At 38.4% G+C, this 14,947-nt stretch overlaps 2 protein-coding genes across 7 annotated transcripts in view; both read right to left on the bottom strand.

Moving 5' to 3' along the window:
• LOC146469604 (uncharacterized) overlaps positions 1 to 9,398 on the bottom strand; it is a 41,743-nt gene extending 32,345 nt beyond the window's left edge. For 2 of the 6 annotated variants that reach the window (XM_085123234.1, XM_085123232.1), the window contains exon 1: positions 9,251 to 9,398. The gene's annotated coding sequence lies outside the window, so the exon portion shown is untranslated. Of the gene's footprint in view, positions 1 to 3,169; positions 3,324 to 6,929; positions 7,115 to 9,250 lie in introns of those variants that run through there. The other 4 variants (XM_085123235.1, XM_085123230.1, XM_085123233.1 and 1 more) reach the window with 2 other exon arrangements.
• Positions 9,399 to 14,367: 4,969 nt separating this feature from the next.
• Positions 14,368 to 14,947, bottom strand: part of LOC146469603 (uncharacterized) — a 6,852-nt gene continuing 6,272 nt past the window's right edge. The window contains exon 4 of the mRNA XM_085123102.1: positions 14,368 to 14,489. Within this exon, the coding sequence (XP_084979228.1) occupies positions 14,473 to 14,489 (17 nt within the window). The 3' untranslated portion in view covers positions 14,368 to 14,472. The remainder of the gene's footprint in view (positions 14,490 to 14,947) is intronic.

Genomic DNA, 14,947 nt, shown 5'->3' with positions numbered 1-14,947 from the left:
ATACAGCATAAAACACTGCCATGGCATTTCATGGTTCGTCCAGTGTGAAATCAAATTTGAGGCTCCTTACGTCCAGTGTGAAATCAAATTTGAGGCTCCTTAGTATTCAAAACGTCAGACCTATTGGCTGCATTCAAGAGATTATAATGTAATTCGGTCAATTACAGAGTTTTCTCCAAACGAGAAATGCGAGACTGCCACTTGGCAACAAATTCGGCAATTTGATGGGGGGGGACGCAGACAGTTTTTTTTCACAAACCAGTTGTAACCAAAACTTAGGCAAACATCTGTACTGTCTTTGAATAGTAGCTTAGTCAAAATACATCTCCTTCATTAATTCGCTTTCGTGTATTTATATAAAGATCCCAAAATTCCAGACAGAATTGCAATCTTAAGGGGTGAGATTGATAAAATCCATTCACTACATCCAGGCAATTCAACGACCAGCGCAATTAGCCGCATCCTCGTCTTCCTTTTTCTGTAACAATTTGGCCACCAGTTGTGTCGTACAATAAATCTCAATAGAGCTCAGATGGTAAATGTATGACTGACAGATTCAGCTAGAGCTTTAATGAGCCCTTAGCAACGACAACGGCTGTCAAAACATAATGCTTGCAGCAAAAAACCAAAACATGTTTTGGAAGAGGTGCTTCATATAAGAATCAATAAAGTGTAACGAGAAATAAGAAATTTTACCTTATTTGTCAGTTTGCCCAAAATACATTCCCTGTGCCTTTCTCCCGACCAAAACTGAGTCAGGCATGCAATTGAATTCTTGTGACTTTCACTTGACTTAACATATAGTATATACACAACACTCCTTCGTATTGTCAGTTCAGCATCAAATAAACATGTAGCTATGCTTAGCGAAGTAATGTTTGGGTTTTTTTGCTAGAAAGGCAGACTGATGTATATAACGCCGATCACTTTCGCGATGAAACTGTAATGATCCTGGAATCTTTTTTCTTTTATAGTATTAAGAGTGACATAGAAGGAAATTTGTAATTCAAACAGCCAGTCTAAGTGTTGGATAAACAAGTCTTGAGGGCGAGACAATCGATAACCGTCGTGTAGAATGTGTTTCCTTACCTGTTTGAGCACACCCATACACCGCTCCTCGTTTCACTGAGCGACCAACAAAGCTTTCAATCGGTATTTAGCAAGAACAAGCAAGATTGTAAGCACGCACCGAATTTGTTTATCAAACTTACGATGTTCATTGATTTTGCAAGTAAGCTTTTCTGAATTTTAATTTGACATGTGCTGTCGAGGTTAGCAATGCATAATTAATCAACAACATGCTTGCAGACAGTGGCATGGAACATTAGAGTTACATAGTCTACAGATCACGCAAACAGATTGAAAAGTTATGTACAGTATGTCTAATTTGAACTCATGAAAAAAGAGCAATGGTCCGGCATTTTGGTAACCCGGTCACATATTATTTTAAATATAGTATTTGCGTGGTCATCGAACATGAAAAAACAGCCAGATCAGACGATATAATGAAAACTAAAATTATTCCACCCTCCAGATGGAAATAAATGTTAAATGTCAGAACGCTCGGTGTAGTTATTCTTTTCCTTGGGTAATGACTTAACCTTAATCTTGTTTGATTGCTTCAGTATTTTTAAGACTTGATACATTCCTGCAGAAGCTAGACTAAAACGTGGTTTGAGCTAAGAGAATCTTGCCTTGACAATTCTTGAACCAGCGATGTGATGTTTACGAAATAATTAAATCCATGTCACGTACCAGATTATTTTAAAATCCCCCTTACTTATAGCGCTGCCAAGAATTAAGCTTAAAGAACAAATAATCTAATTTGTTTTAGTAAGTCAATATCGAGTGATCCGGGGTCCGTACGTGGAAAGTATCATGACATGGAAATTGTTTTCATTTATTATTGGCTTATATTTTACTTGACTCGGTACGTATTACCTTGCAAAGTCGTACTTCATGTAAATATTTTCATCCCACGCTGATACACAAGACGCTCTTATAATGATATTACAAAAGCTGTTTTTCGTGTCTTACTGATGAAGTGTATTCATTTTATTTTTTGTATCCAAACCCTTTTCACTTACCAGCTTATTTTGAAAATCCCTCCTGCCAGTAGCATGCCAAGAATCAGGCTTAATATAACACACGAATACAATAATTTGCTGAGTATCTCCTTGAACCTAGGGTTCCGGCGTAACTCACGGAAGTATTTATTTTTTACTCAAATACTCAGTACTTATTATCTCAAAAAGCCTTACTTGGTAAATATTTACATGCATCGTTGACATTTAAGACGCTGTTATCATTATGATTTCAAAAGTTGTATTTCATATTCATATTTGTTTCGTTTCCAAAGTAATTCAAAAGACCGCAAGTTTTAACATTTTCGTTGGATAAATATGAAACGCCGTGCATGCGAAATAAACTTTTTGCTAGCGCGATATCCTTTTACAGATCCAAACCTAAACACAAGCTAATTTCACGCTTGATAAAATCAGTCAAGTCATATTCACACTGTCGGTGGAAATTCTACTGAATTATTTTCGTCCTCGGCTCCAAGATCTGTCATCGCTTTTTCTTGAACTCTTTTACATAGGACAAATACTCAAATAAGGACTCGAACACAGGATGGTGAACTCGAAATTGTAATCGTCTTCCATTGTTTAAAATGTAAATATTTTAATGTGAATACCCAACTTGAATGGTCTATAGTTTTGTCACCTGTATGTTTCAAATTGTGTTTGTATTTTTTAAGGGCACCCAACAGTCCATTTCGGTGGAAATCTGCCTACTCGGAAGGCATCAATCGTCTCAGAAATTCGGATTTAGTTGTAAAGAAACTCTAAAGTTTTCTTTCAAAATTCCGTAATACTCAAAGCAGACTCGATTCCTTTTGCTTTCGAAGGATCAACCATGTCGTTAAAAATGCGAAATAGGATCAGCTAGCATGCTTTTAGAGCTAACTACCAGTTCGTACTAATTCCGTCCCCTAAAACTTTCTGCAACTTAAATTTCAAAACTATAGCATGCGAATAGATCAACTGTCTGTGTGAACTTACGCCAATATGCCTTTAAAAGACACAAAACGATCTGGAAACACAGGAGACAACATTTAAATGATTTTGCTTAAATGTTCTCCTCCAGTGACCCTGTTTTATACACTTACCACTCTTGCGAATCAAGTTACCCAATGCAACATTGCACTCCTTCAAGGACTTCAACATATACTTGCTACCGACTGTCTATACACCCTCTCACGCCAGATTTAGATCGCGTTTAAGTAGCGTCGAATATAACTGAAGCCCCAGGCAATAATCAGCTTAATCACGGTGAATTATGACTTGTTATATTTTTGTGGTACCGAAATAGAAAGCGACTGATGTTTTACCCATAATTCTTAGCGTACGAAAACCCCAAAAACGCTCCGCGTAAAACGCACAGAAAAGTTCACAAAACTTCAAACTTAGCATACACAATTTTGTTAGCACAGGGCCGAATTTCATCAAAAATATGGCCTCCTATGGCCCGTTGGCTGTAAAGGTATTGCTATAAAATATACAGCCGCCATTTTTTTCCGTACGGTGTATTTACTTCAAGAAGTGTAAGTCTGTAAGTAGAGCATTTTGTAGATTAGATCAAGGCCATATCTCGTACAGATAGAATTATATTAGAATTATACGTCACTGACTGAAATGCCTCGTATAAATTAGCCCTAAGAGAGGATGTGTGATGAGTTAAACGTGAAAAGTGCGATGTTAAAAGAACCCTTCCTTTGTTTGAGATTTGTGAATAAACCACGTGACCAGACGGGACAGCGTCTGATGGCAAATGCGAAGAATTCCTTGGAGCTTCTTAGCCTGTTCACACTATGCTTCTTTCTGGATCGCCGGATTTATCCCTTTTAAGTAACCGATCAGAACCGAATTGTAAAGAAAATTAGGCAGTCTAGAATCCTGGCATTTTCCTTCCTATTTAATTCAAGTTCCTTTCGACTATTGGCGTTAATTAGTGGCGTCAAAAAATTCGCAAAGACTCCGGTTTCAAAGCAGCGCTTAGCTCAGCTGGTAGAGCACCAGACCGTTAAGCGAGAGGTCGAGAGTTCGAACCCTGGCTGGATCGCTAACCAACTGTTAACTAACTGTTAAGATCATGTTGGCTGTGATTAAAACCCCGCTCGGTTCAGATTATCGCGCCATTGGGCCTAACCTCTTTCATCCTTACATGTTAATTGAAAGAGAATATAAAAGTACACGTGGAACTGTTCGAAAAGAGTAGGGCGCGGAGTTTCCGGTGTCATGGTCTATTAACTTGTGCCGTCATTGGTCTTAGTGGGTGGGGTAAGAGAGGCAGCAATCAGAGGTGCCTTCTATATGCTGACTTCTGATCTCGTCTCTCTGGCTCCTTCGCAATTCAGCTACTGGCTACAAAGTGAGGAAAGGTGGCAGCAGATTTCTCTCAAGAAGGGAAATACCTTCACCTCGATCAAATGTCTCCGCATGCACCAGATAAGAATTTTGGTGAATTTCTCGTATTCAAAACCGAAAAAGTCACGAAGCGCCGACCAGTCTCCACATATTTGGCCATCCCAATAAAATGAGTTGACTTTGTAACCAGGCTTTCTTACTTAGCAGCCCGGCCTTCTCTGGAACCCAGACCCCTTCAAGTGTTCATTTTTTTTTTGGCCTGACCGACCGACCGACCGACCAACCATCACAAGAGACGGCTTAAAAAAAAAAAACTTGAAACTTTTTTAATAAATCGTAAAATGATTTACGACTCTCACAGACTCACAAGAAACTTATCAGCTTTTAGTTCTCAAGGTAAAAACCTTATCTTAAACAGAATTTTCTTATTTTTACATTTGACCGCAGTTAAAGGATGGGCCTTGGAAGAAGCCGACAAAGCAACCCGTTTCCAGGCCTCGCACAGTATGCCTAGTTTCAACATCTCACATTTAATTCATGTTCATCAGGAGCCCATTACGCGGAGCGTACAGCTCCTGTACTAAGCCTTTGCTACGGCGTTTTCACAGATCGGTCTATTTTTAGTTATAAAGCGTATGCAACCAATCCCAAGGGATTGCAATGACAATGGCGTGGTGACCATGTTGGTTTACCATAACAAACTGGTAATGGGCTCCAGTGTTCGTTCGAATGGGCTGTTGAGCTTGTGCCCCAGGATAGTACCCACCAGAACTCTGGCATCGATTCAGACGTCGAATCTGTGCCGTGTCAAAGCAAATGCATTCTTATACTAACGTCTGAGCACTAACTTTTATTAAGCATGCGTGGCATGGTATTCTATATGACGGCTTGGCGAAGGATAAATGCGGTCGCAAAATGATTAAATTCGACGCCTGAATTAACAGTCAAACTTTTGTCGAAACTATGACGAAAAGCTGTTGAATTAAGCCAATTTTACTGCACTTCCTGCGAGAGGAAGACAAAGCCTCAGGATCAGGCAATTAGATTTTCAGTGCTTTTATTTGTTATATTTGTTTTTGTTTACGCACGTTTACATGTTCTATAACAGGTCATTCCGAAATTGAAATATAAATTAAATAATTGAAATAAAGACATCGGAACAATTGAAAGATCGTGGCCTGTATTTCGTTGGGTTGCTTGAATTACCTGTGAGATGAGTGAACTAAAGGTTTTAATCCTCTCAAGAGTTAGTACGTGAAATTTAACGATTTAGATGGTTGATAGCAGATTTTTGAATAGCTTTTGCCTCATTACAGTTCGGCAACGAACAGACTGAAATAACGTAGTCGGAAAAACCCTTTAGAAATCTGCTCGAATGTACAGTCAATCTTAAATTTCAAACAGCACGCTGCTCTGTAGAACGTCCAATTTTACAGCTCTATTATTTCGGGCCAAATTATAAATGAAAAGCCAATAACAGGAAGGTATGCCTTTTTCGGCAATGGTGTTGGAGTCAGAGTTGTTTTAGCCTAAACAAGACAAAAGGGAAACAATAATTCCGACGTCTACAGACACTTAACAATGTTCCATGTTGGTTTTGGCTTTATTCCTCAGTTGTTCACATTAGTACTGTTAATGCTATCAGATAGTCGGTACAGCTGAACAAAGATCAAGAGGCAGTCAACTTTAAAATAATGCCAATATAATTTCATTTTCAATGTTTGTCATGAGACATCAGATGCAAAAAACACTATATGATATTGCTTCTAAAATAATCCGCCCTGTTGTTTACATTTTCTCTGTGAATTTGTTTTTCATGGGGCACGAGAATACTTCATTACAATAATTTTTTTTGCAATCGGATATTCAATATCCCATCAAGTTGAAGTGGAAATTTTTTCCCCTTTTATGTGGCAGGGGAGAATCAAGATCTATTGTTACACAAGCACATCATTGTCTACCTCTTACAAACGCCATGAAATTGTTAGAAACATCACGAACACAATAAATTCAAATTAATTAAGAATCTAAGTTAAGACATTTTAACAAAACTGGAGCAGTAGTCCTTGTACGTTATCAACGCACTGGCATGGCTCTAAGGCTTTCTCGAAAAGAACAATCAGCAGAAATAGAGTCTTCAAGATATCTCTTGTGAGACTCCCAACTCCCGAAAAACCTCAATATAGATATTGAAGTTTGTCGACAACGCAGCGTCACGAGTTAGAATTGTATATAGAACGTGAGTTATTTTATGCCAACAAGCAGTTAGCAATCCAATAATGGGATTGGCAAATTAGTATTAGTAATTGCAAAAAGGTAAACACGAAACAAACAAGACTTCGACAATACTAAAATACTAAACATATAAATTCTAACCCAATTCTAACACAATAGCGACAGCTATTTACCAATTAGAAGAAGAAGAATCGTGGTTGCATCAAATCGTCATCGTGAAGTACAGATTTTTTATAGCAAGATTAAACAAGGCGATAAACTACTTACCCTCTCCTTGTTTAGGATGTAAAGTTGCAGATTAAAGTAGCAATAAATGTCCAATGTTTTTGGCAAACTGATAAAGCTACAGAGAGTTCGGGGAAAGCTACAAAGATTTCATGTTCTCAGCACTTTGAGGTAGGCAGAAAACAGAGTAATGAATGAATAAAACCTGTTGTGATGTATCGAATGCACTCGAAAGCACTCAAAACAAGGAAATTTTACAGGATGACAAGGTTGTCTAGTGGGAATCAATCAAAGGGAAGCAATTTTAATCTTTCATATCAACGTCAACTTACGTCTCGTGCCGTGCGTCACGAAGACAACAGTATTTAAGGGTGTCCCGTGAGCTTTAATATCTAACGCGTAAAACATCCTCCCCCGGCCCTATACGTAATTCAGCCTCTGGCTGCAAAGTATGTCAATAAAGTATCTATCTATCGGCCCGATCTTAAAAGAGGTTCTTTTTTTTTTTCTAACATGACCAAGCAATACAACACTGTCAACAAAGGTATAAGCAACCGTGGAGGCTTGGCAGATGTAAGGGAGGGCCAAAACCGAGGGTCGTTCACAAAGAGAAGCAATTCAAGCGTTTGAGGGGAGGGGAGGGTACCTTGTCTGAAGGCCTAGATGCGCTGCTGATCGCGTGGGTTTCTCTATTGTCGGTGTAGACAATAATGACAGCAACTGAGTCGTGACAACTTACAATAACAACAAAAATTAGAGCGTGAGAGCTAATCATCCATTTCCATGCAAGAAAAAAAAATTGGAACAATATTAGTTTAAATAAACCGTAACACAATACCTCGTTTTGAACAAACGTCCAAAGACAACTTGAAAATGATTTACAAACGTCCGGGAAAAAAACGGACATACCGAGAACTGCCAGTCAGTGACATAAAATGCTGCGATCGGATTTAATAGTCGATAATGACTACGAGCAGTCGCCGCATTTTCTTCAGATCCAAAAAACATTAGATAATCACGTCATTTAACAATTTAACTTCTTCAAAACTACACTTACACTTTCATTCCATGTTTTGCGAGAGGACAGGGAACGGGATAACATCATCAACAAAATTCTGACAGCTGATGACATCTCTTTTCAAATATGTTGAAAGTTTCAGTTTATATTTATGTCTCAATACTATTATTACGTTAAATACGTCACCACCTTAAGGTATTGCTCAAGTTTACTGTGTTGAGAGTAAGCCAAGTTTACGTTTTGCTTTTCACCATTAAAAGGTAATTTCACGGTCAGTCTTAATTCCAGAAAATTCTAAGGGGATGTTTCTTTTTAAATATTAGAATAGACATGTGGGTGAGGGCATTTCCTTTCGGGCACTTAATATTCACAGTCTTGAATTAGACTGCCTGTCCTTCTAGTGACTGGCTGTCACTGCATGAAATGGTGCCGATAAAAGAAACATTATAACAGGCACAAGCAACACTGTTTCCCTACTGTACAGTTATGCGACTGCCACGTTGCTCTTTCCGTGCCGCTATCAAACATGATATGTCGACCTTATGCCAACAAATACAATGTATACCGACTAATCAGTTGACAAAATTTGTTAACCACCTGCACGTAGATAAGAATTAGAAATACGTGTTTATATTGACGATATTTATGTATCTTAATCTGTCTACCATGCTTTTTATTCAGTCATTCATTCACAAACTAAGTTACCTCTCCCGTTTTTTAATACTCATTAAGCGCGAAAAATCAGCTGACCTTAATTTTTCGCGGGTAAAATTTTCATCGTTTTCGCCGACTCGGGTAAAAAAATGAGCAAAGAAGAGATCTTTCTGTTGAAAGAAAATAGAGCCGTTTTACGTCTCCTACCTGCGGTTGAATATTTAATTTCGATACTAAGAATAATGAAAATTCCAACCCGCCAAAACAACAAACATTTATAAAAGGCATTAGTAGCGCTGTGGAAGCGACTTAAAGTCTACCATTTAAAGTAAACGCTACAAGCGTGTTCAACAGGGGTGATTTTTGAGTCAGTATTAAATTCGATCAAAATATATTCTAAGTTTGCAATATTGTCTAGAAATGAACACGCAGGTGTTGATGGAAAATAAATTTCGAAATAAGCGTTGACGTCGGCTCAAAGGGACTGCTCTTAACAGACAGCAGTGCAGAATTCTCAGTACTGATCGGAACTCAAAATTTATCAAACCGCATTGATCCTAGTTATCATTATTCTGTTTGGCATGGACCCGGTTTGCTGATCACCATATTTATCACTCAAGAACTCGTCATTTAAATTGTGCTTACTCATATAAATAAATTGTCAAGTCTTCCTTGTGCATTTAAGACTTACCCTGCCAGTTTCCTTTCGTTAGAGCTGGCTGATGCCTTCTAACAGCTGATGGCTATATTATCCCGTCATTCTAATCCTCATCAGGTATCTAACAAACGAGTTTTGTTAAAAGATCTCCGTCTTTCAATGTTATATCACTGACGTTTTAAGCTCGTCAGAACAGAAGAAATTTGCATTTTAAAACGTAATTGTGAACATTCTTCACGTCTTATCCGTGCGAATCTGTTGCCTGGTTACACGATCTTCCCCGAATAATGAGAATGCCCTGCACGGAAAAGTACTTTCTCCCTTAAGGCAAAAACAACCATTTAATTTTGAGAACTCGACTTGACGAAATACCACCATAAACAAGGTACCTCATTTACGATTTTCACATCAAGCTATCATTGATATAAATTGGCCTGACAAATAGCAGAGAAGAGCTACTCACGCTTTGCTGTCCCCTTTTAATTCGAAAAGCCAATAACATACTGTTTAACATTGAGGAACAAGTCTTGCCAGCGAGTTCTTAAACTGATCATGTATGCTGAAATAAGTCACTCAACGTGATAATACGCCGAAGAATTCCACGAACAATAAGTCACTTCCGGGTTAGTCCACCGTATTATTTCCATGTAAATTAACTCATTTAACATCTTTTGCGCTAAGCGTCGGTTTGAATGGGGATTTGCAGCTACCAAACTTGTATGTTTTGTCAACGAACATTGAAAGACCGGTTATTCAGAAATGTCCAAAAGTTTGTTAGCTGTTGAGTCGTAGTATGATGTTCTTCATTTATTTTGAAAAGAATAAAAAGGCGTAAAGAGAGTTTTTGTGAGGGGACGAATAAAACGAGCAGCTCTCAGGAATGCAACGGAATTGCAAGTTTTTAATTTCACTGGTTTACCATCTCAGTGTTTCATAGGTCTTTACACTTAGACCTACAATTTCTATTGTATAAATAAATAAATAAGAGACCATAGAAGTAAAATTCAAGCATCGTTGAAAGTAAATTATCTAAGGAAATATCTGCTAGACGCAAACTTGGCCGACCGGCCCCCACTGGAGAAACAATCAAGGAAACAGCTAACAAAACGTTTTTTCGTGCTCAATTGCGTTGCATTTTTTTCGGTTTTTACCGCCACCTTCACCACTGGGTAGGTATTCCTTGAGATGGAAAAAGTTTGGCCTAAAAGTTAACGAAAGAGTAAAGTTTTATCAAGAAGTAGCGGTCCGTCCACATTTTTCGTCCAATTCCTAGTTTTTTTGCATCCGATCGTCTTCACCAAGATTTGCTGGGTCTTGTCATACTGGTCCCGGTTGTTTGAAAGCTGATTTACGCTAATCCCCGATTAAAAGTTAACCGAGGTTTTTATCTCGCTTGTTAAGCTTGTTAAATTTGTTTTTAAAAGCTGATTTTCAGCTAAAGGTAAAAAAAGACGGTCAAAACTGAGGGACGAAATTCTCTTGGCAGAATCATTATTGATTAGTGATTGAACTCGAATCAAACTTCATGTTAACCCAGGATTAGCTTAATCGGGCTTTGAACAACTAGGCCCTGATTATCCGCTGATTACAAATGGCACAAGAAGCCTTTGGGCCACCTGCACCGTTTGCAATGTCTTACATGGTTGGTCGAGACAGAACGAACAACAGAACAATGCTGCCAGCCCTAAAATACAATACAACTGCAGGTTAGAGTAATCCCGTTTCCCAAGTCAACTCCGAGCCCGAGTCACATCCGAGTCCGAGTCAATTGACCGAGTCACTGGTCAGCAGTATACCTTTCAAACTCCTGGCCACGAGGTTTGTCTTTCGGAATGGCGAAGATGGCAAGTGGTAAGTACAATGTTTATCAAATTATGCAGGACCGTAGCTGGGAGAGGGGCAGGGGGGGCTTGAGCCCCCCCCCCCCCCCCCAGAATTTTTGGAAGTTACAAAACAGTTTGCCAAAAAATAAATAATTAAACCAAATTAATGTGCAGCAATCAGTCTTAAACTCTGACGCTGCAAATGCCTTTTCACAGCCCTTTAAAAATGTGTTTACTACCTTTCAGTATCCTTCGCTAACAGTTTGTTTTTACATACCACAACAACAACAACAACAACAAAGGCACTCCTACTTTGTGAATCGGAGATAAGAACCAAAATGAATCGAAATCAACCAATCTTGCTGTTGAAATAAACTACTTGTTTTCTAATTTAACTAATTTCCTATCCGCATTTAGAGCAATTCATATGTTCTTAGACCTCCTTAGTGTATAGCAATTTAGTGTTCGCGCGTTGTCGAAAGACACACAAATATGTCCTCTCAAGAACCAGAGAGAAAATTCTCCCACAGTCGGATTCTTACTGCCCGTTTTAAGCCAAATTTTAAAAGAGAAAGAAACATTTGCCGTCGTTTGTTTACGTCCTCTTTCAAACGTGAAATTAGGAAACTTCACATGGTAGTCCACGTAAAAAAAAAAAAAAACGGCAAAAAAGATGTACCAAAAAGTGTGATGCAGATGCAAAGTTATTGTTTTACTGACTAAATCTACTTTTTTTCTGATTTTTTTTAATGTTCTCGTTACATCTTAAACTCCCTAATCAGTCTGTTTTTTGAAGGGTGACGGGAGGGGGGGGGGGGGGTAGTTTTGTTTAACCATTTTGCTGAGGGGGCGGATGTTCACAGGCTAGCTGAGCCCCCTCGGTTGTTTTAGCCTTGCTGCGGGCCTGTTATGTACATCATAATGAGTTTTCATACAACTGTAGTTGGGTTCTTTACAAAAATTAAGTGCTGTTGATAATTGAGTGCTTTTTTGTTTTCACTTCTTAACACATATAAAGGACAGGGACGGGATTAAATGCGTAAGTTAAGTCCGTTTTCTTCTATTCTTTTCCTTGGTGTAACAAGCGAAGCCATGTAAATAATTTGTTCTTTACTCTCTACAGCTTCCTGAATCTGTGGAAGTTTTGACCATCAACAGGTAAATAAATACGGCTTTCGTCACTTTTAAGGGAGGAACGCATCTAGGGTAAATATTGCTAGCACAAATGACGAATAATTTTAGTGTGGGAAGCTGCGACCATGTTGGCTGCCATGCGGAGAGTAACAATGACATTTTAAAAGTTTATCCTACTTTTTGTCACACTTTTGAAACGGATTTTCGATAAATTAAACCTTTATGTTTAACGCAAGCGATTTTTGTTTGCAGTGACAGTAACGACGAGGAGTTATCTTTTCCAGCTTCACAGTCCCAAGAACCTTCCATTATTGTTTGGAATGGGAATGTGTCAGTGGAACCCCACCCCCCCCCCCCCCCCCACGCGTCAGTTCCATCACAGAACCTCCACATGTATTCCGTGTGGATTCCACTGCAGAGTTCACTCCAGTTGTTACTTTTCTAGATTTTCCATTGTCATTCGACTAAGGGACAAATCATTATTTCTTATTTCGTTATGTTGTAACGTTGGCGGTTGTTGTTGCATTTGTTACTGTTGACTTTTGAAAAGTTGGGTTGACCAATGAAAATATTACTGAGATAACAATGGAAAATATATATTTTTCAATATATAAAATTGGGTTACATGATCAGAAATAAAAATAACAGCCCAGAGAAAAAAGTGAAAGTCAGTGCCTCTTTGTGGATTAACAGAAAACTCTTGTTTTGTTAAATTTATGAACATTATTATACTGCTTCAGAACTTCTTACATTTAGCGAAGCATGGTATTTGTGTCATGTGACCAACAAGAAATTTTCAAAGGTAATCTGAATAATTTTCCCACAAAACGTTGTGTACTTTTCAGTGGGTTGAAATTCTAATAAAATTAATGTAAGTTTTTCTGTTATTTGTTTGCTTATTTAGATGAGAAATTTGCTTTTGCTTTACATCAAAGACCTTTGGTAAAGCAAATTTGTCTTAGCTGAAATTTTAACTTTTTAAAGTTTAGAAGATAACTTCCCAGGCCCTTTGACCTCCTATCATCAGTCTTCCTGCAAAGTGAATTTTAGAATCATTGCAAAGTCCCTGTAGTACACAACTGTGAATGGGTGCCCTCACCACCTGCCAAATTTGAGACTCGAATGGTATGAAGGTGAACCATATCACCACTGCACCAACCCTGCTTTGTATGGCATATGCTAAAACGAGGAATATGAAATGGAAGTCAGGACCTTTTAAATTCCATTAAAAGTACGCGGTTCCAGAAAGTCCAATCCAAGCCCGGTAACCAAGCTCTTGTAGACATCGCAAATCAAAACAAAATTGCTGCCCTGCAAAACTACCTGAAATCTTAACGATATGGCAATTAACAAAAGTAAGATGGAAAAATTCATATTGTGCACAAGCCACAGAGACATGACATTCACACTATTTTAAAAGCCGAGTGGAATTGTCTTGTTCAGTGGTTTCACACTTTTGCGAGGCCGAGGCCAGTAAATGCAAAACTCTCTCCTCGTTTTATCTTATATATTTTTATATATTTTCCTCGTTTTATCTTTATATATAAATACAGGGAAAAACTCTATTTTTTCTCCAATACTTACCACGCTGAGAGCTTATTCGACCTTATTCGGGTTATTAGAAAGTAAGGGGGTGTTTACATGTGAAAACTCGCACCGGTGCGAGTTTGATACCGGTATAGTCGGTATGTAATTGTGATTTCATACTAGTCTGGGACTGTTCAAGCGTTCGTTGTTCATCTGCGCGGTCGAACTTCCAAAACCAATGGTTTCCTCCATCAAGCATTCAGTGTTGCACAGAAGTCGTATCTTGTCGGACCATGAAAGAATTTGGCAAAAGAAACTTCCTATTCAAAGCGATATTTTCGTAATACTTTTGGTTTTAGTAAAAAAAAAAACCCGCTGACCAGTGACTCGGTAACATGACTCTGACTCGGATTTGACTCGGACTCGGAGTTGACTCGGTCAACCGGTAAACTCCTGCAGGTTATTAGGATAAAGGTGCAAGTCTACTGGAACGCTGGTCTTTCGATCTATTGCCTGGAGGGGTGGCATGGGATTGAGTGGGTTTATTAGAAAATCATGCCCCCCTCCCCCCTCCCCCCCAAAAAACTAACAACAACAACAACAACCAAGTGCTTTCAATGATCAGTGGAGATATACCCTTTTTTTATTTCACCATAAGACATCAAATCAGCACTATTTCATAATTCCCAATGCTGCATTTAAAGCACATATATAACGATATTAAATTTAACTGGTGACCAGGGGGTGCTTTACTTCTTTCAGCGTTGGAGGTTAGGGAAACGTGTAACCTGAAAGGCAAAAAGACAGAAAAATGATCAAAGACAAATTACACTATTATAAATTATAAATTACCCTTAGCCTAAAGAGTTACCAGGTAAAGGATGCTTGGCTTCTTTGACCAAAATCTTGACGTTTTCAGACTTTGTTCGCTCCTCCTAAGAATATGACACCAGAATTTTTTAAACAACTTTGAGTTCGTTTGTTTAGTTTATAAAACAATTTTAATAAGTGACTTCAGTTGCCCAATTGGGCATAATGTAACTTTGATCATGAGAAATAACACAAACTTATTCTCCCTCTGAGGCAGTTGGCATCATTGCTGTTTAAAAAATTTCAACTGATTAAGATAGTTAACAAGTCAGGGGCACCCAACGGATCGTTTCGGTAAATTATCTGTTCGGAAGGTCCTTCATCCTCTACAGTTTTCTGAGGGGAATTTTCACCTCGAACTTTCGTGATATGGAAA

Source organism: Pavona decussata, unplaced genomic scaffold (genome assembly GCF_977016875.1).
Source record: "Pavona decussata unplaced genomic scaffold, jaPavDecu1.1 SCAFFOLD_122, whole genome shotgun sequence".
In the NCBI taxonomy this organism is placed as follows: domain Eukaryota; kingdom Metazoa; phylum Cnidaria; class Anthozoa; order Scleractinia; family Agariciidae; genus Pavona; species Pavona decussata.
Note: the sequence above shows the minus strand (reverse complement) of the source record. Positions and strands in the feature narration are given on the sequence as shown.